Consider the following 26,028-nt stretch of genomic DNA (forward strand, 5'->3'; position numbering starts at 1 on the left):
GACAATCGAAAAAAAACTCAAACAGCGGGCTCGGCAATTCAACTGTGAGGCAAGCTGTGCACCTGCCCATGTCTTCAATGGAGGCATGCCAAACGACCTTGAAGCCCTGCGGTAGTTTGTCCAGTCAGTGATCAGGGAAGAGCTCAACAAGCTGCAGACACCTCAGGCTCCAACTGCACTATCTATCATCGACATTGTCCGGGATGAGTTGAGGCAGGTCATACAGGATCCAGACCGTGAGCCACAGCCGATGTGGCGCACCCCAGCGTACGCCGACATATTCAGACAACCCACGGTTCACAGTAGTGGAACCATGAGCCACAGCCAATGATGCGATCCCCAACGTACGCCAACGTACGCAGACAACCCACGGTTCACAGTAGTGGAGCAGTTGCGACAACCGTTCCCTACCGGCCGACAGTACGTAGTGCACCTCGTTTTGTGGAATAAAGGCCCCGAAAATGTGACGTCTGGCGTGACCACGAGCGCAGGCCTCTGTGTTTCCACTGCGGAGAAGCGGGTCACCTGTATAGGTTCTGCCCGTACCGTCAAGTTGGGTTAAGGGGTTTTCCCTTAAGCGCACCATGCCCCCGAAACGGTGAACAGCCAGCGGAGATCAAAGAATACTTGTCGATGCGCCAAAGCCCCGTTACTCCTCGCCAACATCAACCACGGTCACCGTCGCCCATGCGCTACCGATCGCCTAGCCCATGCGCGTCTCCAATATTGCCTAGGCGTCGTTCACCAAGCCCACACCACGAAAACTGAAGCAAGCGACCCGTGGAGGTGAGGACGCTGATAACCAGAGTTATGAAGATCCTAGAACGCGGTTCCAGTGCGGCGACAAGATAATCCCAGTATACAGGTGCAGTAATGAAACGATTATGTTAGATTTGCGGTTGTTAATAGACGGATGCGAGCTAAATGCCTTAGTCAACACCGGCACTGATTATTCGGTATTAAGCTTCAAGATGGCGAAGCACCTGAAAAAAGTTGTGACACAGTGGACTGGACCGCAGACACGCACGGCAGGTGGTCATCTTATTACACCCCATGGCCGATGCACTGCAAGACTTACGATAAAACGCTTTACTTACGTTTCTGAGTTTATTGTACTGCCAGAATGTTCACGGGAACTTATATTGGGAATGGATTTTCTACAAGCTAACGGCACCATAATTAACCTACGTAGGTCCATTGTGTCTTTCTGGACAAAACAAACTATACCTGTGGAAGAATCAGAGGAGCGACGTCTCGCTGCATTGCACCTCGTTGATGATGACGTAACTGTGCCGCCAAGCTGCAGTATAATGGTTGTTGTGGAGAATGAAAGATTTTCCAACTGCGAAGGCATAGCGGATGGAAACATAGAGCTCCTTTTCGACAAAGGTATTTGCATGGCTCGGGGTCTTGTTCAATTAAGCGATGGCCGTGCAAACGTCGCACTTACGAATTTCAGAAATGAATTCCAACACATTGTACAAGAAACAGCTATTGCCTATTTCCATGAGTTCTGTGTAGTGACCGAATTGTGCAGCCTAACTACAACGTCAACTGCCCTGCCAGGAACCTGCAGTGTCGACAGATCAATTACTGTCAACCCGAGACTCCCGGAAGCCCAAAAGAAACAGATATATGCCCTGATAAAGGATTTTTCTGACTGCTTTTCCACTTGCTCGAAGGTACGGCGCACGTCTGTTGCAAAGCACAGAACCATAACAGAGGACGCCACAAGACCGGTATGCCAGCACCCGTATCGAGTTTCACCAAAAGAATGGAAGATTATCAAGAAGCAAGTAGAGAAGATGCTTTCAGATGACGTTATTCAGCCTTCCAGCAGTCCATGGGTGCCTCCCGTAGTGCTCGTTACGAAAAAAGATTGTGTCGACTAACGTAAATTGAACAGCGTAACTAAGCGGGATGTATATCCCCTTCCGCGTATCGACGATACTGCTACGGAACAGCCGCCACAGTGTGGCTGCACCGAGCAGAAAGAAGACGACATGGGCCTGCTTGATATAGTATCGCCATTTTGGCCTTCCGTTAAGCGTCCCTGTAAATAAATTGTATATTACATTGGGCTTCAGCTACACGTAACATTAATTTGGTGGAGGTGGACGTTCCCGTACCCGTCATGGAGCTTCGCAGCGCTCGCAACGGCAACGGTGCAACTTCGGCTCATGCTGGCTGCACTTCATCTACACAACCGTCTCCGCCTGCAGCCCCGACCTATGTTGGTGTTTCCCCCTCTCGGGATCCTGGTGTTTTCAACAGAGTCGGCAGTCCTGATGTAGACGACTGGCACTGCTTATACGAAAGTGTCAGCACCAGTCACAAGTGGGATCTGACTATTATGCTTGCGAACATTCTTTTATACTTCAACGGAGCTCCACTCGCATGGTTCCAGACTCACGAAGAGGAAATCTCGAGCTGGGATATCTTCAAAGAGAAGCTCCGTTACCTTTTTGGCAATCTGTTCGGTCGCCAAGTCAATGCCAAGAAAGCCCTTGCCACACGTGTACAGACGTCGACCGAGTCCTACGTGTCGTACATTCTCGATGTCTTGGCCCTTTGTGCCAAGGCTGACCCGACCATGTCTGAGGACGATTAGGTTAATCACGTCCTCAAAGGCATTGCTGATGACCCCTTCAATTTACTGGCATTCACGAACGTCACCAGCATCGATACGATCCTCAAGGAGTGCCGCCATCTCGAACATGCTAAAAGCCGCCGCATATCCCAGCACATCACGCGACTTCCCAACACAGCTGCTACATCATCCTGTGACGACCTCTTCCACCAACCATCACGATGTGACAACTTGACCCGCATCATTTATCATGAGGTCGAAGCGGCACAACCGGCGGCGCGAAGTGAACACGGACACAGAAAGGAGCAGACAGGACGAGCGCTATCCTGTTAGCGCTCGTCCTGTCTGCTCCTTTCTGTGTCCGTGTTCACTTCGCGCTACAAGCCAAGATCATGTTACCGTACCAACTCGCCCAATTGTCTATCCTTTTGCTCCCACTTCATTTGCTGCCTCTGAAGCCAGACTTGTTGCGGTTTCATTCATTACCTCTATTTCATCTTCATCTCGCTGTTCTAAGGCTGCATGTTTGTTTGCAAGTACCAGCCTGAATTTGTCTGCTTTTTACCCTTACTGCCTCTAGGTTGACCTGTTTTTTTTTTTTCTACCAATTTTACTCTTTCTTTTTTCAAATTAAAGTGAATCCTAGCCCTCAATAACCTATGATCACTGCACTTTACCCTGCCTATCACTTTACATCCTGCACTATGCTAGGATTGCCAGAAAGTGTGAAATCAATTTCATTTCTTGTTTCACCATTAGAGCTTTTCCAGGTCCACTTTCTATTGCTTATTTTCCCGAAAAAGGTGTTCATTATTCAAAGCTTATTCCTTTCTGCGAATTCTACAAGCATCTCTCCTCTAGCGTTCCTAGAATCCACGCCGTAGTTTCCAATTGCTTGTTCACCAGCCTGCTTTTTCCCCACTTTTGCATTGGTCACCCATTACTACAGCATACTGAGTTTGCACTTTTCTCATCGCTAGTTCAACATCTTCATAACATTTATCTACTTCCTCATCATCGTGACTGGATGTAGGAGCGTAGGCTTGGACTACCTTTAATCTATACCTCTCATTAAGTTTCATTACGACGACAGCTACCCTCTCATTAATGCGGTAGAATTCGTCAATGTTGCCCGCTATGTCCTTATGGATTAGGAATCCTACCCCGTATTGCTTCTTATCTGGGAGACCTCTATAGCAGAGGACATGTCCGTTATACATCAATGTATCAGCCTCACCAGTTCTTCTAATCTCACTAATGCCGATGATATCCCAGACGATGTCTGATAATTCCTCAAGGAGTCCTGCTAAGCTAGCCTCACTCGACAGAGTCCGGCTGTTAAAGGTTGCCAGCGTCTGTTTCCACTGGCGGCCTGTCCGGGTCCTGAGATTTTTAGCACCGTCTGCAGCATTGTAGGTCTGACCACCGCCTTGGTCAGGTGCTCTGCAGCTGCTGGGGACTGAGAGCCATGGGTTAATTGTAGGAATCATTAGGGAGGTAGCAGCCGAATACTGCACCAGGGAGGCTGGTTCCTGTTCTGGTGAGGGAGTGTCTTTGTTGAAGCTTAGTGGGCCTACCTAATTTTGTTGTACCTGCATTAGTATAGCCCCACTCACTCTCAGCATCTTTTGCCGGTGTCTGGCTCAGGCGTCACTTCACGCCTGCAGATGTAGTGCACTGGAGGAGGTCAAATTCAAGCACACTATCGTCAGAAAAAAAAAAAAAAATCATAGATTCAAACTTCCGACTATCGCAACCGAGCATTAGACATAGGTTAGTTATATAATCCCGCAGGCGGTGAGGTTACCTGATTGCCGAAAAGTACAGCCCAGAGGGCCCTACATGCCTAACAGATCCGTCGGTTTATCTGCCCTCTGCAGGTTTAAGCCTCATTGAAATGACTCTGAACCTCATGCAAAGCAAACGACCTTGACAGTTCTTATAGGTGACCTCGGGCTTTCTACAGCTTTTATACTGCAGCGCTTATACTAGAGCTAATGAGGAGGAAGAAATAGGCGGGAACTGGCCCCGTAGTTTCCCGGGAACGCCGTGCGCCTATATGGTAGGAAATAGGGAATTCTATGCCTAATTTAACCTGCAGTAGTAGTACAGATAAGTACAGTAATTTTAAACAACTATGGAGAACTTAATAACAACCGACTTACGCACAGTTATCACATATACTACATCACAAGTATAAAGGCTTCACCGCCAGTTAGTGCCACTTACTGCCTTTTGGGACTTTCTATACCTATTTAAAATTATAGTTTTCACTTAAATGGCAAACAGCATGCTCGATTATATCACTCCAAACCAAGGCCTTTTCGTTTCCACCAACATCTCTCGACACATTCTGGTGGTTGGCAGTCTCTTTAATAGAAGCTGTTCATGTTAGTCTGAATCGCGACCATGACCGGTGGAGAGAGATCATAGTATGTTTCAGTATCTACATGACATCTCTTTTACATCAAATTTTACATCATACATCAAATCCTTTTGCATCAACAATATTCTAAATCTCATACTAAAAATATAATGAGAACCATCTTCATATATCGTGAAATGGGATGGCACAACAGAAAGGAAGACGAACTAGAAGATACAAAATGCGCCTGTGTTCATCTTCCTTTCTGTTGTACCGTCTCGTTGCGCCGTACTTCAAGATGGTTCTGATGTCAAAACACCGTCTAGCCCAGCATTCAACTCTTTCAAAAAATTCAAGTCGCACTCCGATATGCTGGCAAAGATAAACAGTTCACTCATTAACTTTTAGTCAAGAGCTTGCTGTCACTTGGCTATCACCACGACTTGACCAGTTCGGTGACTCTGATGAGTGTGGCTCAGTGTAGTGTATGAGCACTAGTCACTACTCTTCAGTTTAATGCTTGAAAAGGAGCAACATGAGGTATGCGCTTGTTTTAGGTGCAAAGTTCAAGTCAAAAGCAATACTAAGGAGAAGGACGTGCGCACTTTGTACTGTGCTGGAGGGGCCTCTCTGCACTCACTTTCCCGGTCACACCTGTAGCACGTAGCTATAAGTGCGAGACGCAATCCACAACAACAAAAATCTTCCTGGGCAGTAGAATTGGGGATGCTATGCAGACTGGAGTCTCACTGTTGGCATCTGTGATTAAAAAAGTAGTGCATCACATATGAAAGAAAAATATGAACTGTAATTCAAAATGAAATTAGGTCTCGCACTTCTACATCCCAAACCATTACGTATTTATGACATGTAGAGCATTGGAGATCTAGATCTTTTTACCACCACACGAGCGGAGTAACATGTTTGTGTGACCAGCAGCAAAAGCGCTTCACTTGTACCGCTACCAAAAGAAGCACATATATGCATAACTAATGTGTGATTTGATGTAGACTTGCATCCACTAATAGCAATTGTGATATACGAAGTAGGCGTTTGATGAAAAATGTTGCAGATCAAGAACAACCGTACTTACATGGAGTGACACTTCTATGGCAGCACTACTACTGCAGCGTTGCCCGCTATGTGTGAAACACAATATATGTGGTTGAATAATGGCTGCCGGTTTGCTAAAGTCAGCTTCACTGCAATACACCCATGTTATGCGCGGTGAGTTATGCCTACACCGCACAAGCTGTTTTTATTTATTATATGATTGCACAACGCAGGCAATGTTTAGTCCAATTTTCTTGGGGGAAGAAAGCCACGCCTTTGGATCTTAAATACTGCAATGAAACATTGTGAGCTACTCTTATTTCTTAAATTTCTATCTAGGGCAGGCCAAAAAAATAGGCATTTTCGACGAGAGATGACATGGGTTCTATGCATTCACTAAGCCCTAAGCTCCAACGGTACATGCTGCCACTAAAGTTGCTGTTGGGATCACCATAGGGGTCATGCACATGCATGCTGACTGGTTAGGTTTGTATTACCCATTGAAGACCAATTTTAGAATTTAGGAAACAAACGCTTGGTCCTATAGAAATGCATGGACATCGGCCAGAACCACCAACCGTGGTGGCGTTGTGGTTGTGGTGTTGTGCTACTGAGCCTGGCACAGGATCGAACCCAAGCTGCCACAGCCATATTTCGATAGGGTTGAAATGTGAGAACCGCCACATACCGTGCATTTTGTGCACATTCAAGAACCCCAGGTGGTCATAATCAAATTGTGGTTTTGGCATGTAAAACCCCAGAATTTAATTTTAGTCACCCAGGACCTTCAATCGGGATCAAATTAGCCAAAATATCTAATTAGCCGGAGTCTAATTAATGGAAAGGTACTGTACTAGCTAGCCCATCACCTTTTCAACAGCATTACAAGCACTCAGAAATTACAGCCCACTACAGTATCGTGGTACTGGTCTCGCATTGCTGTGGTGCAGAGAGGAGGCCCGTGCCCTTCGGCTGCTGGAGCGCCAGAGTAACCTGGACCGGGGTGAGGCAGCCAGCCTGGAAGCTGTGCACAAGCGCCACCTGCTGCAAGCCATTGACAACTACTTGCAGTGTCTGCGTGGAGGGCACAGCCTGCGTCTGTTCCGTCTGGTCTCACTTTGGGTCGCCAATGCTACCACGCCTGAGGTTAATGCCCTGCTTCAGGTGATCATATTACTTTTATATACAGCGGGCAGCAACGTTGGGAACACCCTGCAGTTTATTTGTTTCAACTTACAATTCACAGAACTAGAAATGCACTTTATTAAAACATCTCCGTATACAGTATTTGACTTGGTGCACAACAGCACCATTAAAAACAGCTGACATATAGAAGAGGAAACAAGCGTGCATCTTGTCTTCTTACTAGCTCTTTCCTTACTGAGTCATCGAGAGCAATCAAATTAGGTCTACAGCTCTTTGACACGTTGGTAAACATAGCTGCCAATATTATTCCATGAGTGACTTCGTGCACCGTGAGGATGAAGAGGGCATTTTTTCTTTTGCTCTGATTTGGCAATATTTGGTACATTGCAGATTCTAAAAAAAAAAAAAAACTGACTGGAGGTACAGTTGTAACTGTTGTCCCGTTCTTTTTGCACTTCCCAATTCAAGCAACATAAATTGTCGACTGCAGTACAATGTTCTAACAATAACGGTGAAGAAGGCGCAGGAGCTTCTTTAGGATGTCCTCATTTTCTGCTGTCACAGCTGTGCTGTTTCTATGAGGTCTTATCACATGCTCACAAGTGCGCATAGTATTGATTTTAATGTTCAGCTAATACTAAGTTAAGCTTCATATTTTTTTCCCGCAGTGGGCCACTTCCATCCATTAGCGTCTTGAGAGCATATGTACTACTGAGTGTTGTACATTATTCATCAGCTAAAGGGGTGGCTGATTGCTGCTCAAGTTGCACGCAGCATTTTCCAATGGGTTAAGTTCAGTACTGTGTTTGTGAGTGTTACTTGTTCTCTCTGCTCGTGCCATAGCACTTAAGTGGTGCGATAGCATCATGCAAGGCAAGCAGGAAATTTATTGTTTCTGGCATGTCATAACAGATGGTGCTTTAGGCATTGTCTCATTGTTTACATGCTCCCAAATAGAAGCGGCACAAGAGAACTACAGTAGTGCTCCATATTGAAAATTTTTTTACCACAGTGCTCAGAGTATTGTTGTAGTGTTGTTACTTCTTTCAAATTTTTCATAATATATATTTTTTTGAACGTTAAGTCTATGTTGTTTCTCCCGCCCCCATTTAATACCATATGAGAAGAGGGCCTTATGGTTTAATGAAAAACAAAAATAAAAAATACATGTCAGGGAGCATGTGTGGTGGATCATTCAGTGACACTTATTTTTACATACTGCCTCAATTGCATACCGCAAAGTCTTTAAAAAACTGCTGGCACTAGCTCGTGAGCAGATGACACCTAGCTTATGATACCACAAAATTGCCGACTCACTTTGAACGCATGGGTCCTTGGGTAACAATGCAGTGATTGGTTTGCACTGGGCAGGGCTTGACGAGCTGCGCAAGCTTTTGTGATTTGCACTGAGTGACATCTTTATTTGTAGCTGCGAGCTTTTATAGTTTTAAAGAGATTTTTTTTTTTCAGTTGCTCTTGTAATAAATTGCAAACAGGTGTTCTTGCCCACACAACCTAGAAATTGAAATCTCCACGACTGCAAAGGCACGCCATTCGAGGATTGGGTGCAGATGTGTTCTACTGATGTATAGCAGTAGGTACGTGTCCTTCAAGAAAGTTGTTATTGACCCGGAGCAGTTGCAAGCACAAGCTTATACCATTCCAAGGAAATTAATAAAGGGAAAATCAGACATCCACCCATTCGTAGCATTTGCTACAAAAAAAAAAAAACCATAACGGTTCCTTGAAAGAAATGCCTCGCAGTTGAATAAAAATTCGTCCCTGTCTGGGACTCGAACCCGGAACCACTGCCTTTCCGGGCCAGCCGCTCTACCATCTGAGCTAACCAGGCGGCTAGCAGATGGCAGGGCGAATTTGAATTTGTCAACAACTCGAAGCAAAAGCAAGGGTTTGACGGTAACAGCTCTGCGGAAACTCACAAGGTGGAGAGAAGTAATTAATAAAGGGAAAATCAGACATCCACCCATTCGTCGCAGTTGCTACAAAGGAAACCCATACGGATTCCTCGAAAGAAAAGCCTCGCAGTTGAAGAAAAATTCGTCCTGGTCCAGGGCTCGAAACTGGGACTCGAACATAAGAGTTCTGCAGAACTGGTATGTCTTACTCTTGCTTTTGCTTTGAATTGGGAAATTCGACTTCTCCCTGCCATCTGCTAGCCGCCTGGTTAGCTCAGATGGTAGAGTGGCTGCCCCGAAAAGGCGGTGGTTCCTGGTTCGAGTCCCGGAACAGGACGAATTTTTCTTCAACTGCGAGGCTTTTCTTTCTACGAATCTGTATGGGTTTCTTTTGTAGCAATTGCTGCGAATGGGTGGATGTCTGATTTTCCCTTTATTAATTACTTCTCTCCACTTTGCGGGTTTCCACAGAACTGTTACGTCAAATTCTAAAGAAAAACGAGTAGCTCCCATCTCATGACTGTGTTTGCGAGAATCACTGGAGAGGAAACAATGCTATGGCAAATTCTGAGAAGAATTGAGCCATAACAACCTGTGAAGATTCAATGGCGCATTCTGTTACCTGCAATGTTTGCCTAGAGCCCGTGGACAGAAGCAATTTTATTATTGCTTTGAGCTGTTTGAGTGCAAGCGCAGTACCAGTGACATTGCACATTTTAATGCATACTGTATGGCATTAGTAACTGTTTTTGCAAACATACATACATGGATTAGACCATGGATATTTGATTCATTACCCCCACATGGGCTTGTTAGGTAAGTTCGTAAGAGAACAAAATATTGTCTTGCCTAACTATGCACTGTGTCTACAAAAAATTGTGGGAGGTGCTAAATGTATCTGAATTTTCCAGTTAAGGTGGCACTGTAAGATATCGTCGGAGAGAACTTGAATGCGCTCTCACCAATACTACAATGCTACTACAATGAAAAGGAAATTGTTCTTTTTGTTGTTCTGCACTTGTGCACCCCCCCCCCCACTTGGCTCAAGAGCAGCAGCAAGCACTGGGATGGCACCATGCCACTTGTGCGAAAAGCGGGAAAATGGTCTACATTGTGACCACACTGTGCCAGAACAGTCTTGACTGATATGGCTCTGGCAGGTGTCAGTGAAAGAGCACTGGTGCGGTACACTTGGTGAGCCTTCAACATTCAAGTGCTCAAGTTGTTCAAGTACCCTTAACATTCTCTTCTGCTCTACTAATGATTTCCAGTAATTAGTTTGCATAGTCATGGGTCGTACCAGATTACAATAAGTTATCCTGATCCTGGAGTGCTTAGTATAATTTCAGTTTCAGTATAGTTTATTTCTTTAATAAGGAGGAGACATGCATGTTTACACAAGTATACAGAAGGAGGTCCCAGAGCATGTGGCTGAAAGGGGACCTCCCGTCAGAAAATATATACATTAGAGGAAATACAAAGCATAAAACAGCAATACAGTAGTCACTATGAGGAAGATTATGCAAAGTAGATGTAGTAAAACCTGTAAAGTAATATAAAGTCAATAGCTAGTCGTAGAATTAAAACAGTAGTTTAAGGCATTCGCAACAGGAGAAACAAAATACTTATAAAGGCTATCAATGAGAAAAAGAAACTAAAGAAAAAGGAAAAACGGAGAGGAAATGAGCAGGAGTGAAGTGAATAGCTTAGATATGTGGATTATTTTGGCTATCTAGTAGAAAAGTGAATAATGTTTTCTTGAAGAAACCTAAAGATGAAGAGCATTTGACATTTGGTGGGCGGCTGTTCCAAGTGGATAATGCTGCGAAATATCCAGATTGTTTTCCATAATTAGTATGTATTAGTGGCAATAGAAATTGTTGTTAGCTGCAAACCTTGTGCGGTTCACGTTAACCAAAGTAGCCGCAGAAAATATATTTACTGGTGGAGGATTATGTATTACCTTAAATAACATTATGGCTCTTTATATTTAACAAGATATTTTACTGACCGTATTCTGTGGTTGAGAAGCATATCAGAAGCACTGCAGTAGATGGTGCTGAACAACAATATCTGGATGGCTTGATTCTGCAAATGCTGTAGGGATGCTGTTGGATATGTATTACCCCATGCTGTAAGGCAATAATTGAGATGGCTGTGATTAAAATAATAATGCAAGGTCAGCAATGTTGGTTTGCTAAAATAATATCTAGATTTAAGTAAAATTCTAATACTGGGAGAAATTTTGCGCTTAAATAGGTGATATGCTTCGTAAATTTTAAGTTTGAGTCAAGAATTATTCCAAGAAATGAGCATTCATTGACTGCACTGATGTTAAGGGAGTTTAGGTTGACAGTGGGAATGAATTCTGGTCTCCCATGATTCGAATGAAAAAGTATAAAAGACATTTTGGTAGGATTTATGCTTAGCGAGTTAAGCTGGCACCACATTAAAATACTTTTCAGATCAGTGTTTAGCTTAGTAGTCAGAGAAGTTAGTGAACGATAGGTTGCAAGTAATGTAGTGTCGTCAGCGTAAAGAAAGGCCTCAGTTAAGTGGAATCTAGTTAAGTTAATCTCATCTAGTTAAGTGGAAGGAAGCTGATTTTGTTTATAATTACTAAGCTCTGTTGGGAGTGTTTCTATGTGAACCTCACTAAATGTCGTGTTGCTTCTCTTTTTGTTTAGCAAAACAGCATGCTCATGCAGGCGATCATTAACCCTTTGAGGGTCGATTTTTTTCGCCATATGCGACCGCCCAGGGTCGATTTTTTTTTTTTTGCAGATTTCAATTCTTCTTAGGGACTTAGTTCGAAAAAAATTTACTATAATTTTTCTAGGGTGACCGTAAAGTGAGAGAAAGATATTTTGCATTGGTATATATGTACTCTTCATTCATGAATAACAACAATAAAAAATGAAATAAACTTATAAGCATAAAAAATTTGATGCATTGTTATAGTTCAAAGCTTTGAAAATGTGCACACGAAAATATTTCGCAAGACTCAAATGTTCCTGCTCTTACACTAATATGTACATCCATAGCGTAATCGGACTCTGTAGGTGCGTGCCCTCAAGAAAACTGTGCGGTTGTGTGCCCGTCAAAAAAGGAAAACGTGTGCCAAATTTCTGCTAATCTTCACCTTATCGCCAACCAGAGGCAATTAGATTTCTAGAGTCTCCAAAAAAAAAAATTAAGCAACGGAAACGCATGCATGGCGGCATCCTTCCTATGCACACCCTTGTGAACACTAAACGAGCGAGAAACAAGCGGTCGCCCTTTGAACGATTAGTAACGAGATAGCCATCAGTTTTGCAAGTGCAAGAAGCCGAAACTTCCCCCCGAAAATAAAACCCAAACTGCCACCCACCTGGTCAATGCACAAGCGGCAGTATATAGGCGCGTGGGACTAGCGTTAAAAGAAACCATGCAACAAAAACCGAAAGAGGGAGGCGCACAAAAAAAATTACCTGTATTCCCACATAGTGGCAGCACAGGACAGAAAAGAAAAAGTTATGAAATCGGCGCACTATTTAAACGTACAGACGGTGCCATACATTTACGCCATTGACCCTCGAAGGGTTAGTGCGCCTTTTAGTGAAGCGGATGCCATGCCGCTTCATGCTGCTTCACTAAAAGGAAACCCATACAGTCACCTGGCTGCCCACACGTGTGGTTGCACCCTGATCTTTAAGAAGTGCGAAACAATTGGCAGATATAGTGAAAAGACGTGCGCGGGAAATCCTTGAGGCATTTTGCATATTGAAAAGTGGTGACGCATGCGTCAGTTCTGCGTCCCTCACGCTCTCAACAAAAGAACTGGATTATCTCCGTGGCTGGCGCTTATCCTTCCTATCGTTCTTTTTCTGTTCTTTATTTGACATTCAGTTATGTATTTATATGCCGCTTCTGCAAATAAAGCATTTGGTCGCTAGTCAGTGCTCTGTCCTGTGCTCTTTACTCGCTCGTCCTGTGTTGCGCTGTTCCTGTTTTTATTCTAAAGGTGAACTGACCAGCCCCATTGAACACACTCCACTGGCATTTATGTCAGTGTGATTGCAACATTTCCCTTGCCAAGTCCATTCCAACATTTTTATTAATGGTTTATTGTAGAAATCCAACATTATAAGTGGACCTGAAAAATCTGGATCCACCATCCTGTGGGGCCATTGTGTTCATATCATTTCTTCTTACCAGCATTGCATTCAGGGCAGCCTGCAATTTTTATGTCTGCACTGATGTATTTTCATGCAGCAAGGCCTTGGGAAACTGGAGAGCCACAAGTTTGTGCCCCTCATCTACCAGCTGGCAGCTCGCATGAGCCGACCCGATGGAAGCACTTTTCCCGGGCTCATCTTTCAGGTGGGCTCAGTGTGCAGCCATTTGGATACAATTTCAAAATGATGCCATATTTGTGCATGAAAGTATCTCCTCCACATGTCCAGGAAACTCGGGATGTCCAATCCAAACGTCAATCTTGATATTGTTATGTTGATACATGACATGTCTTACTTCTAAAGATTGACAGCGCTGTCCCGGAATGGTTTTCCTGGTTTGCCTAGTGAAAGCCAAGACACAGAAACACTTTGAACTCAAAGCAATTTTTAAGCATGCAAATAACTGGATCCACTTTGTTTGGCTGTTAACCGACATCCTGTGGACTCTTTCTGCAGAGCATATCTTCGCACCTGGCATATTCACAAAAATATCAGCGATCATATTATGGTTTAGTAATTCTAGCATTTCATTCTTGTCTTCTGGCATGCCAAAAATTATGAGACTTTTGTGCGAGCTTCTGCAGTTAAACCTTGATATAAATAAATCATTAATATTGGCATTTTACTTCGTTATTTTAATATTTCGCTACACTCATGCTCAATCCACATTCTTAAGCAGTATAGTCTGTACCAATTTTTCTTAGGTGTAATGTGTTTCAAAAAAGCGAGTTTTATTTTTTCCAAAATCAGTCACAGTTCAGTGTTGTCTCTATAAAGATTCTTTCACAGCAGTTGTGTGGCACTCATAATAAAAAAAAAAAAGTGCGCTTGTCCCACGCATGGTTCCGATGTGTGCAAGCAAAGCTTCCATGTCCGCCACAACATCCTTTGTTGGCCAGAGTTGGACAACACCCAGTGATGTGTTCACTCAGCAAAACACACTTCACACAGTCCGATCAATGTAGCACTAAAATCGCTTAGACACCATAAATAACCTCGAAGACACTGAGAAGCGGGCAACAATTTCAATGACGGCAACTTTTTTCACATATGGCAACCACTTTTTCTCTTTTGCTTAGGGTTTGGAAATATTCAAAAATTTCGAATACTATCAAATAACATGTTTTTTTTTTTTAAATATTCATATTCGATTCAAAAATTCGGTATTCGAGAATTCCCGAATATTCAATAGGACATGAGTATTCAAAACAAATGGAATAGTGTATTGCTGGCACTCTGCAGGAGCAAACATGTTTCTTAGTGTTTGTTTATTTTTCCTAGTAATTACAGATGTGTGAATACCGAATAATACATTTTGATGAAATTGAATTGAATTAAGAAAAAAAGCTGAATATTTTTTATGCTTCCAAATTTTGTGCGAGAAACATGGTGCTGCGCATGTTCGAGGGCCAATCACATTATTTAACAATAAAGTATTGCTTTCCAGTTTTATTCCTGAGAACAGGGGGAAGGTTTTTCTGTCATCGTGGCAGGTGGTTTCTGTGGGTTATTGTCAGCTCATCAAAGTGCTGCTCACGAGGCCACATAGGGAATTTTGGTTACACACATAAAGTTGTTAGGTGCGCTCTAAAGAGTGTTCTACCAGAACAATTTTTCAAATTAGGTCAACATTAGGAGAAATAAAAATATTTGAAGTGGCACGGACCGATGATTTCAGTAGGTGAGCATCATCACCAACATGGACACCATCTCCACTTGGCTTGTCTAGTCTCTGCAATAGAAATTCCTTCCCTGCATTTTCCCATACTGAAGCTCAACAGTCATGTGACACATACTTCACAGGCCCCGTCTTTCTTTCTTTCTCACTTTTTTTTTTTTTGCTGCACGGCACACTTCCGCTGATGGTGTCATACATGAGCTGTTGGGATTGTCTCATTTCACACAGTGCACGATTTTGCACGCTGTGCTCGAGCACACCTGACTAGCGTTATAAGTCGGTACTACCCGAACACTGAGGCTAATGCAAGTGGATCGCAGAGCATGATCGTGCACTTGAATTTTATAGAAAACGACAGTTTCGCTCTCTGCGCACACAACTGTGTGATGTGGGAACATGCAGACAAAATGGAAGTACATCTCTCTTGCTACAGTACGAGGTAAAACAAAAACACAGAGACATTTGGTTTGCATGTTTTATTATTTCTCTAAACTTTAATTTGTCCATCGAAACAACAGATTAAACTAATAGGTGATGTTGCCTTGAATAATTCTCGGAAATCAGGCGTCACTATGAGCGATGTCACCTCCTTTATTAAATGCCTGCTGCGTCACTTGTTTTCCCATTGGAGCAGAGGCTCCCATGGTTCAGGGTAGACATGGAGAGACAGCGCTCGCTGCCGACCATACCAATTGTTGCGAAGGAAGTGACGATTACGAAGCTGACACGTGCTCGACCAATAGCTTGACGAGAGACCGTGGGCCCTGCCTCCGGGATTGCAACAGACACCGCTATAATCTCAGAGACAGGGTAATGTGATTCAAGTTTGAAGCAGCCTCCGCAACTAGCGCTCGCAGCCGACCATTGTGGAGGAGAGGGGCCAGAACCAGCTTTTCGGCTCATGCGGCACGCATCTTCTAAAAGAGGCATTGGCCATGTACGTAGGCGCCCTTGCACAACATGCATCGACTCTCCAGCTGGGAGCGCGGCGCTGATGAGGAAAAAGGCAAACGGTGATTAGTTTGAAATTTAAGCTCTTTCCTGGTGCATAGGGATGTCATACATAGGAGACACAGTCGTTAGTGGACATAGTGTGAACTGCGCTTCTCAACTCAAGATAGGCAGACCTGGCGAGGGGCCCTTTAAGGCCAATCTGCCCGACAGACAAAAGTGGAAAATGCGCATCGCATCACTTGGCACCGCTCCGTGCGGTCATCGGCGCCGACGGGGAAGAGGTCTCAAATCGGGAGGCCCACGGGAAGTTCGCCCGATGTGCCCCCCCCCTTTTCGTCCACATTCATCTGCCGTTTGCATAAAAGTGTCTGCAGCGAAGGGTTAGGACATTGGTCACATAATATTTTTGAGCCCACCGTGTAAATCCAAAGGTAGTCTTGTGACAAGTCACTTGGAGCTACGGAAAGATACCGTTGTTATCCTACGAACGGCGTTCGGGAAGAGGGGTCGCCGTATGGTATCTTGCAAAAGATGGCAGCCGTAAACATGCAGCGGTCATCACGTGCACTCGCTTTCGTGGTCGTGCGAATGCTGTGTATAGATCTGCGTTAATTCGACAACCATGGCTTTAGCCACCGACACCCGAGGACGCAGCTTTGCATACTTGACTTGAAACACAAAAACCACGGGGACAGAGGAAAGGAAGACGTAACAGGACGAGTGCTGTCTTGTCTGGTCCTCTGTCCTTCCTGGTCCTCTTTCTTCTGTCCCTGTGTTTTTTGCACTTGACGTCAAGTGCAACAAGCATGTAACGGGGCGTTACATGCTTGTTGCATGTTCGAGGGGGCCTCGGGCATAATCTTCGTTGGCCCGCCAGACTCGGTGGCCTGCCAGGCTCAGTGACCTGCCATGCTCGGTAGGCAACATTGGGCACTACACCCAATAAACACCAATGAGCACAGCTGCACGGCGGTCAGTCATCGTTCATCACCACCACGCTGCGGAGCGTCTGTCTAAGGGAGGGTTCCTCGAGCCCTCCCTCGTTTATGAACCCAGGCGGATTGTGACACTGGCGATGAGTACCCACGGATCCTCCCACGCTGCGGCGAGCGGCGAAGCACGGCGCCCCGTTGCTGCCGCCATGCCGCTGTACGGAAGGCTCGAGCCGTTCGAGGGAGACAAGTCCACCTGGCCAATTTACGATGAGCAAGTCCACATGTTCTTCGAGGCAAACGGCACACCCGAGGCCAAACAGCAGGACATTTTCCTGGCCAGCTGTAGGACCCGCATCTTCAGTTTCCTTCTCGACCTTCTCAAGCCAGTCACGCCACATGTGAAGACGCTGGGTGAGCTGCTCGCCAACTGCGGTCACATTTCAACCCACCACCGCCCACACTAATGGAGCGTTTCCGCTTCAACAACCGGAGCCTCCGGGAAGGAGAGACGCTTGGGCAGTTCATTGCTGCGCTACGAGGATTAGCGGGTGCCTGCGTTTTCGAGGACCAGCTGGACTCACTGCTCCAGGACCGTTTCATCTATGGCATCAACAACCGCGCCATGCAGACGCGACTCCTGGAGCTTCCAGACCTCTAGCTAGACGACACGGGGAAGGCAACGTCGGCAATGGAAGCTGCCACCAAGGACGCCGCAAGGTTGCCCTTGCGACTTGTTCACCGTTGGCGGGTAGTACGCGAGTAGTACACTGGGCCTTGAGGCTGGCAGCTTACAGTTACCAGCTGGTTTACTGGGACCTGCTGATGCCGTGAGCTACCTGCCCCTGCCAGAGGTGCCTGATGCTGTTCCAGAACCTGCTGAAGTGTTCATGCTGGAGCACGCGTACCCAGAGGTGCTCTCCAGATCAGCGGTATCACAAGCGACCAGCCGGGACCCAGTCCTGTCTCGGGTGGTCAAGGCGGTGTCCTGCGGGGAGGAATTGATTCAGCAGGCCTATGAGGAACCAGCGCTGCATAGGCGGCGTGTCGAAAAGAGTGCGTTGCACTCCGCCCTGGTGACAAAATGCGGCATATTCCAACCTCTTGACCAGACGACACACACGTGCACGGCCGTATTATAGTTCGTATGTTTCCGTTTTCGCACCGCTTCAAGAGGACAGTTTTCGTAAAGAAGCTAGCGTCATCAAGTGAAAAAATGACGAAAGAAGCTTTTTAAGCCTTATATATTTTTCACAGTGTGTCGCGGCGAGCACGTGTGTTTCTTTAACGGTTGCGCCATCGTCCGTTGCCATGCTTGCGTGGCAGCCTGCCTCGCAAATCTAGCAGCTATGGCTCCGGTCGTGCTGTGCTATGGTTTCGGAAGTATTAGTTGGCCTGAAGACATTTCATATTTCTCTGGCTAGACATAAAAAATTCTGATGTTACTTCGCCACAGCAGTCAATGGAGAACAAAGCTTTATCGCATCAGCTGAGTCGCGCAAGCAAAGGTTTGAGCGCTCCGCTGCTGGTTCTGTAACAACGCTGGCTACATTTAGCACTAATTACATAAATTTACCGGACGCATCTCAGCGTCGAGTCCTCGTCCGCATGCGCATTTTTAAAAACGCATAGGCGGCTCAGTCACGCGTGCGCCAGCAGTATGTGCGCACAACTCGTATTACAAGGCAGCTTCCCTACCACATAATTCTTGGCAATGAATAGATAATATTTACCTTTCGTCTCGTTCGTTTGGTGCGGTGGCATTGGAAGGGACTTGGCAGTGGCATTGCGAAGGAAAAATGGTCGGTACATATGCTGGATGGTGCATGCTGTTGCTCATTTTGTTTCCGAGGAAATGCCAACTGCGGATTTTGCTGTTTGGTACTGTCTGCCATGGCTGACCGTCTTCACTATTGAATGAACCAAGCACACACGCGAAATTAGATTTAGAAACCAGCCCGACACCACTTGACAGGGCGACAAGACGGGAACTTACTCCGCTCGCCTGACTGCTTGGATCCAACGCTGCCTCCATTCTTGTTCTTAGGGTTCATATGGAAAGATGCAGAAGGATACATTCTCCCTCATCCCGAGGTAGTTGTGGCACTTGTATACGCAACAGTATCGTCGGCATTCTTTTGTTTTCCTTCGACTTTTGGGGCATGCAACGCCACTACCAGTAGCAATTTTCGTCCGCGGGAGCGGCTGCGTTGTGCATGTTCTGACCGCGAGGGCGGCGCTGCAGGCGTCGTGAAAACTCCAGCGCTGGTTCCCCGTAGCCACAAGGCCGCTGTGCTGAGCTCGCAGCAGGGCTGCCGACTGTGGGGTTCCTATGTGGTGATCCCACAGAGTCAGTCCAGTACAGTCCAGGGCCAGTCCAGGATCCCACAGAGTCAGTCCAAGTACAGTCCAGGGTCCTGCACTTGCTGCATGCGGGTAATCCTGGCGTGGAAAAGACCAAGAAGGTGGCCCAGTCCCATGTTTGGTGGCCTAGCCTGGACCAGGACATCGCTCACATGGTGCAGAGCTGCCAAATCGTCATGTGGAAATCACCCTCTGGCCGTTCCTACAGAGACCCTGGTCCCGCCTGCATGTGGACTTTGGGGGGCTCTTCAAGGGCTATTACTTCCTGGCGGTGGTGGATGCCTTTTCGAAGTGGGTGGAGATTCTACCTGTCACCACTCCACCAGCAGGTGTGACCATTGCAGCGCTACGACAGGTCTTCGCCGCCCGGGTGTAGCCGGACGTCATCGTGTCTGACAATGGTCGTGCTTTCGCCAGCACAGAGTACCTGGCCTGGCTGACGATGAACGGAATCCATTGGTTGATGGTTTCAGCGCTGCACTCTGCTTCAAATCCATTCAAAAACAAAGGAATCAAAGTTAAGGCACAAAAGTTTTAGAAACAAGCGTTTATGAGGAACTTTGTCAAATGCTTTCTTGAAATCTAAAAAAGAGTGTTGGCCAGTACAATTACGTCATTACTAGAGTTAATGTTATTAATAAACAGTGAAATTTGAGTATCGCAGAAAACGCCTTTCTGGAAACTGTGTTGATTTTTGCTAGAATAGTATAAAGGTGTTAGAAACTTAACCATGTAAGAATAGATAACATATTCCATTACTTTTGAGCAAACACATGGGAGGAATATGTAGCGATAATTTTTAGACAAGGATGTCGTGCCTTTCTTCGGGACTGGGATGACCTTACTCACCTTCCAATCTTTTGGCACCACTCCAGGTAAAAGAGACTGCTGGAGTATATGTGACAGGATCACACTTGTTACGGTTTTAGAATTCTTCAGTATTTTTGCACTGATGCCATCCATACCACTGGATGAGGTCAGCTTTAATGAATAGATGATTTTTGCAATATCGTTGGCATCGAATGTGATTTCAGGCATGATTGGGTGATTTACATGAAATGCATGAGGTAGATTGCTATCAGGTTCTATAAAAACTGAACAAAACCTCTCATTTAGAACTTGTGCGACACAGTGTTCTGAAATCAAAATATTATGCTCATCTCACAATACAATGTTTGATGAAGGTGTAGTGGACGATGGGTTGATAGTTTTCCAGAATTGTTTGGAGTTATTGCGTAACATGCCAGGTAAAGTAAATGAGTAGAATAAGCACTTGGCTTTAGCGGCAAGAGAATTGAATAACTTTTCCATGGACCAGTATGTATCCCAAGTGCATTTAGTATTTAAAATTTTTCGGACCGGAATTGACACTCCTTTTTGTTGTAAGTTGTTTCAGTGCAGCGTTGAACCACGGGGAAGTCGATTGTATGCTGATTGTGATGGTGGGGACATCACTTGGGTCTAGCTGCTGCAGCTTAGTTTTAAAGAGGTGCCAGTTAGCTTCGATATGGCGGAAGACAAAACCAGTCTTGAAAAAAATGGACAGTTCATTATTTATGGCAGCGTAGTTACTTTTACCATACGATATTATTGTTTTCTTTATTTTGGGGGGTCTAGGTAGAGAGCACCTGAATGCTCTGTGAAGAACATTGTGATCGCTTATTTCTGATAAATGTGTAATATATGAGAGAAGTTATACAGACGAGTTGTCAGTAGAAGCTAGGTCAAGAATGTTAGAAGAATGATGTGTTTGTTGTGTCGGCTCAGAAATTAGCTGTGACGATCCAAATGTTAAGCATGATTAAGGAAGTCAGTTTCAATATTATGTTTCAACACTGTTTGTACTAGATCGGACCATGTTACGCCGGGAAAAGTCACCGAGTAAGATTATCGGAGCGTTATGATGTGCTGTCATAATGGAATGAAGAGCATGATGGAAAGGACTAATAAAGGTGGCATCTGCGTCTGGCGAGTGGTAACACGCACCGATAAAATGGTCGGGTTAGACGCGTGGCAGGTTACGAATGACATTTCTCAGAGTGGAACACAGAAGGCTGTTGTGTGTGGCTGTTGGCATGCCACTGCCAAGTTTGTCTGCTCGGTCATGACGGAAGATGGGGAAATTGGGAAAACAAGAAGCTAAATCAGTATCTGTAACTGACCAATTCAGACAGGTTTTGGTTAAAATGATAAGGTTAAAATTGGTGGTATTGGCTATATGTGAAAGAGAATCACGCTTTGGCAAGATGCTTCTCATGTTGGTATATATCAGTGATAAAACAATGTTTATGCAATGCTTATGTCAGCACATCTAGCATCATGTGATAGCTAACGCAGCTGTGCGGTGATTTCTGTTCAATTGAATAAAAAATGTAGGCTGTATTTGCAATTATTTGTTTGTTATAACGAATCTAGAATGTTCTTCTTTTTTTTCTACAATTTCCTGAATTCGAAAAATTTTTTTGTCCGAGTCGGGCCTTTGGCGACAAGTGTGTGGCGAGAGCTTGTGGTCAGTGTGCTTTAGTTGTGCACGCAGTGACAAAATGTGTTTTTTACTTTAAAATGGGAAAACTGGACAATGAGTAGCTTTTGAGGGGGGGGGGGGGGGGGGGAGCAGCCAATCTTGCGGTTGGCTCAATGTCTCTTGGCTCCAACTAAGTGCTATGCTTTTAACTGCTAAGGTCAAGAATTAGTTTTTCAGATTGTTGCAATGTTTCGCATTCTCTGTCCTTCTAGCCAAAAAAATTCAAGATATGAGCACCTAGCTCTTTCTTTGGAGTCGTCCATTGTGGTGGCGAAATTAGTGACCTGCTCAGTGCTCTGCTCAGCTAGAGTTTCTACTTTGGGAATGTGTTTTTTAATAGACACCACTGCTGAACCAACACCTTTGATTTCACCTAGACGTTTTTTGATGTCATCAAAGGCTTCTTCATTTTAGGACAATTTGAAGCGTATTGATTTCATTTCGTTCAGTAATGTTGCTTGCCTAGCTTCAATTTCGCTCAATCCTGACATATATCGCCAGATGCTTGTGTTGTAGTAGATCGAGTTCTAGGGCCAGGGTTTTCTTCGATGTCACCAGATAGTAGCAGGAGTAGAAGAATGATGTGAGCACAATCACAAATCATCACAAAACAACACAGGTGGCTTGGCAGCACAACTAATGCCTGGTATCGAGTACGACGGCCGAAAAGGGAATAGTAACTCTTTACCTGCACCAAGTGCAAGTGAACCGGATGAGTGCGGGTCATCATTGTCGTGCCGCCAAGCCCTGTAGAAAGCGGCGCTGTCGTGTCAGGCTTTTTCTAGTATGGCAGTGCCATCAGTGTTAATGACGTCAGGGTGGATGAGGTAGCGCTGGTCTATCCAGGTAAGGAAGGGACACGAGGCAGCTGTTTGATAAGGAAGTCAGCGCTGTTGCGTAGAACTACCGGTAATGCGTACTTTGGCACAGAAATGGGTTGGACGAAGGCGCAGCAGTGGTTTAGTGGTTCGTAGTCCGTGAGCATCAGACCCCCCCCCTCTCAACTGCACAGGGTAGCACCAGAAGGGATACTAGGGAGCAAATCAAGGTTAATTTTCATCACAAAAGGCACGTGAACTGGATCAGTGTGGGCGATTGTTGTCATGTCGCCAAGTCCACTGGAAAGTTGCGTTGTCGTGTCAAGCTTTTTATGGTTTGGCAGTGACGTCGGTATCAGTGGCGTGTGGCCACTGGTGTGGCGTGATGAAAGGCCACGGCCGACCGATGCAATAACGGGTCGCAAACCGTCACGGAAAGCTTGTTGCTAATATGTTACTGCGTGTGTCCATCAGTGATTGGTCGCAGGATCGCAAGTACGGGTTAGATTGACGGCCATTGAAGTGCAGATTTGGGTTCAGTCAACCAGCCTGCAACTCCCATGAACACACACACCAACTTTCTCTGTGTATTTGCATGTGGGTGGAGCTCTGTGTGTGTGAACTCGTTGCGATAATCAGCGGGCCTTCCAATAGCTAATCGGCCTGATCTTCACACGTGCTTTCGTGCTTTCCACATATGCTCCTTTTTTTATTCTTCTGTTCGCATAGCGTTAATCATTTTGATCAGTGGTTCAGTTGACCCACTCGACCGACAATGATTGCATACGGTGGGAATGCTGCACACGTCAAGGCAATAACGTGGTCATTCACCGAAGGTGCCGTATGTCGCCAATGTATGTCGCCTCCAACCACACCAACTGGGATCTCATCCTTCCCTATGTCACGTACGCCTACAACACGGCACCCCAGTCAACAGGCTTTTCTCCCTTCTTTCTTCTATATGGCCACGAACCATCATTTCCCATTGACACTATTCTCCCTTACCGTCCCGACTTATCAGAGGGCACACCGGTTTCCGAAGCCGCCCGGTATGCAGAAGAATGTCAGCAACTAGCTCGCTCTCTTACAACGCAAGAACAAGCGCTACAGAAATTTCGTCATGACGACGGGCGCCCCCACCACCAGTTTTCGCCTGACGCCCTTGTTTGGTTGTGGGTGCCTCCTACTTCGACAAAAGGTGTCTCTTCCAAGTTTGTATCCCGATACCATGGACCTTACCGGGTTCTACGCCAAACTTCTCCGGTGAACTACGCTATCGAACCTCTGACGCCCCCTACGGACCTGCGCCGCCGAGGCCGCGAAATTGTGCACGTAGATCGGCTCAAGCCGTATCACGAGCCCTTCGTCCTCACGACGCCTTAGGCCTCCTGTGCGGCTTAGTCTTCAGCGAAGGGGGAAGTTGTAAGGAAGAAAAAGTGCGCCGTGCCGAGCTCCGCAGCCGGATTGCCAGCGCTACTGAAGTGGGGCTCGGGCTAGACGCTGTTCCTGGTTTTTGACTGGCTAAGCCTACGCTGTTGCGTCTTCTTGTCCGCGTCCTTCGTGTCGTCCACATCCATGTCGGACTTCTTTGCCATAGCACTGTAAAACTCAAAAATGTTTAAAAATCCTAAAAAACAAACAAACGCATGGGATAGTGAAAAGCTACGGGTAGGGCCTTAGGGCAAACATAAAATTGTAACTATGTTGTAGCTCCCATGATATCTCATTGGTCTCGCTCTTTTGACGGTGCCATGTTTTGGTTTCGATTGTAAGTCGACCCCCCTTCAGATTTTCAAATTTAGAAAGATAGGTTGACTTACAATTGTGTAAATACGGTAGTCAAACCCACGACATTTGGTGGGAGGCGAACAGACAACCTTTGCGGTTAAGTGAAGTTAATTAAGGCACAGTTTTCTTAAGATCGAGTTAAGGCATCCTAAACCACGACTTTTGATGAGAGAAAACAGGAAGTAACAACGCATTCGAATGAGAATCTCAAGTAATGTAACAAATGTCTCATGAAGTTCTCAGGCTTTTGGCTTCGTTCTCTTTAGCATATTTGATGTCCCTGTTTGTTCATATTTTACTGCACTTGCTTAACCCCTAAGTTTTTTTTTTTTATATAATGTGTGTCAACTTGTGGGTGTGTGCAGCTGATAGAGCGTGTGGTGCGAGACCACCCGTACCAGACCTTGCCTGTGGTACTGGCACTGTGCAATGCAGACAGGGACCCAACAGCAACAACCCTCCTTCTGCGACCAGCTAAGAAGGCCAAGACAAGCCTGGCCCCCACAGAGGTGAGGAGGCCCTATGGTGGCGTTGCTAATGGCGCCTTCAAGCGCCCGCTACAGTGCATTGACAACCATATTGTAAGGCACTCAATTCTCGGAAATGCTGGAGGTTGCTTCTGTGGTTGGCAAGTCCTTCCTGGTTGATGATATAGATAACAAAAGATCACCATTTTACAGGAGCTTCTGTGGTTGACTAGTCCTACCAGTCCTTCATTGGTGACATGGATATTACAAAAAGAGAATGTGCATCACTGTTTTACTGGAGCTTTTGTCAACTAATCCTTCTTGGTTGGTGTCATATTTTTTTTAGCAATACTGTAAGCATTCTTACAGGCTCATACAGGAGTGGGTCACAATCAAAACAACAAAACATTGTTGGTCAGAACAGAAGAAAGCAATGGAATATGCTAATTATTACAATTCAAAGATATAGCATGCAAACAAAATGTCAGACCAAAGCAAACAGTACAAGGCAGATAAGACAGGGAAGGGGTAAGAACTGCAAACAATTCAGATGTGGTGGGAAACGGCCAAAACACAGTCGCGCAATGCAACGTTGTAGCGAAGCAGCAAATAATTGGAAACAGACCTAATCATAAAAAGTGCATGTGTCTTGGTTACAAATTCTTCGATGGAGTCAACATGTGCCATTGATTCCAGCAGACGGTTCCAGGCTTCAATTGCAGATGGGAAAAAATGAACCTTTAAATGTGTTGCAACACGCAGAAAACTGTCTGATGCACTTACGGTGATTTGTTCTTTCCGAATGTTGGAAGGAGGGCCTAATGTACTTTGTTTTATCTATATTTATGTGCCCGTGATAAAGAAGGAAAAGGAACTTCATGGCAATGATACACCATCCCGATATTAGAGTCGGGATATTTGCTTGTTCACGTAAAGCAGTGACGCTGTGATTTATTTAGTTATTTATTAGTATTACCCTCAGGGCCAGAGGTATTACAGAGGGGAGTGGAACATACGGAAAAAGACACTATACAGGTTTTTCTTCTGCTAATACAATGTTAGCTTAAATGATGAGATAATTGCGAGAAGCAACAAAAATTCAAGCAATTGACCGATAACAAATATAATTACGTAGTTGGTTAGTTGTCTGCAAGTCTGCAGAACTAGCTTTCACAAACATAAAGGACAAAATAATTGAAAATATTGAGAACAAACT

General features: G+C 45.2%; 1 protein-coding gene across 9 annotated transcripts in view; it reads left to right on the forward strand.

The window, feature by feature from the left end:
* tefu (Serine/threonine-protein kinase tefu) overlaps nucleotides 1–26,028 on the forward strand; it is a 1,084,056-nt gene that overhangs the window by 807,010 nt on the left and 251,018 nt on the right. For all 9 annotated transcript variants that reach the window (XM_070538252.1, XM_070538256.1, XM_070538258.1 and 6 more), the window contains 3 exons: nucleotides 6,959–7,172; nucleotides 13,325–13,432; nucleotides 24,711–24,854. In XM_070538252.1, coding sequence (XP_070394353.1) covers nucleotides 6,959–7,172; nucleotides 13,325–13,432; nucleotides 24,711–24,854 — 466 coding nt within the window. The remainder of the gene's footprint in view (nucleotides 1–6,958; nucleotides 7,173–13,324; nucleotides 13,433–24,710; nucleotides 24,855–26,028) is intronic.

This window comes from Dermacentor albipictus, chromosome 5 (genome assembly GCF_038994185.2).
Source record: "Dermacentor albipictus isolate Rhodes 1998 colony chromosome 5, USDA_Dalb.pri_finalv2, whole genome shotgun sequence".
NCBI classification, from domain to species: domain Eukaryota; kingdom Metazoa; phylum Arthropoda; class Arachnida; order Ixodida; family Ixodidae; genus Dermacentor; species Dermacentor albipictus.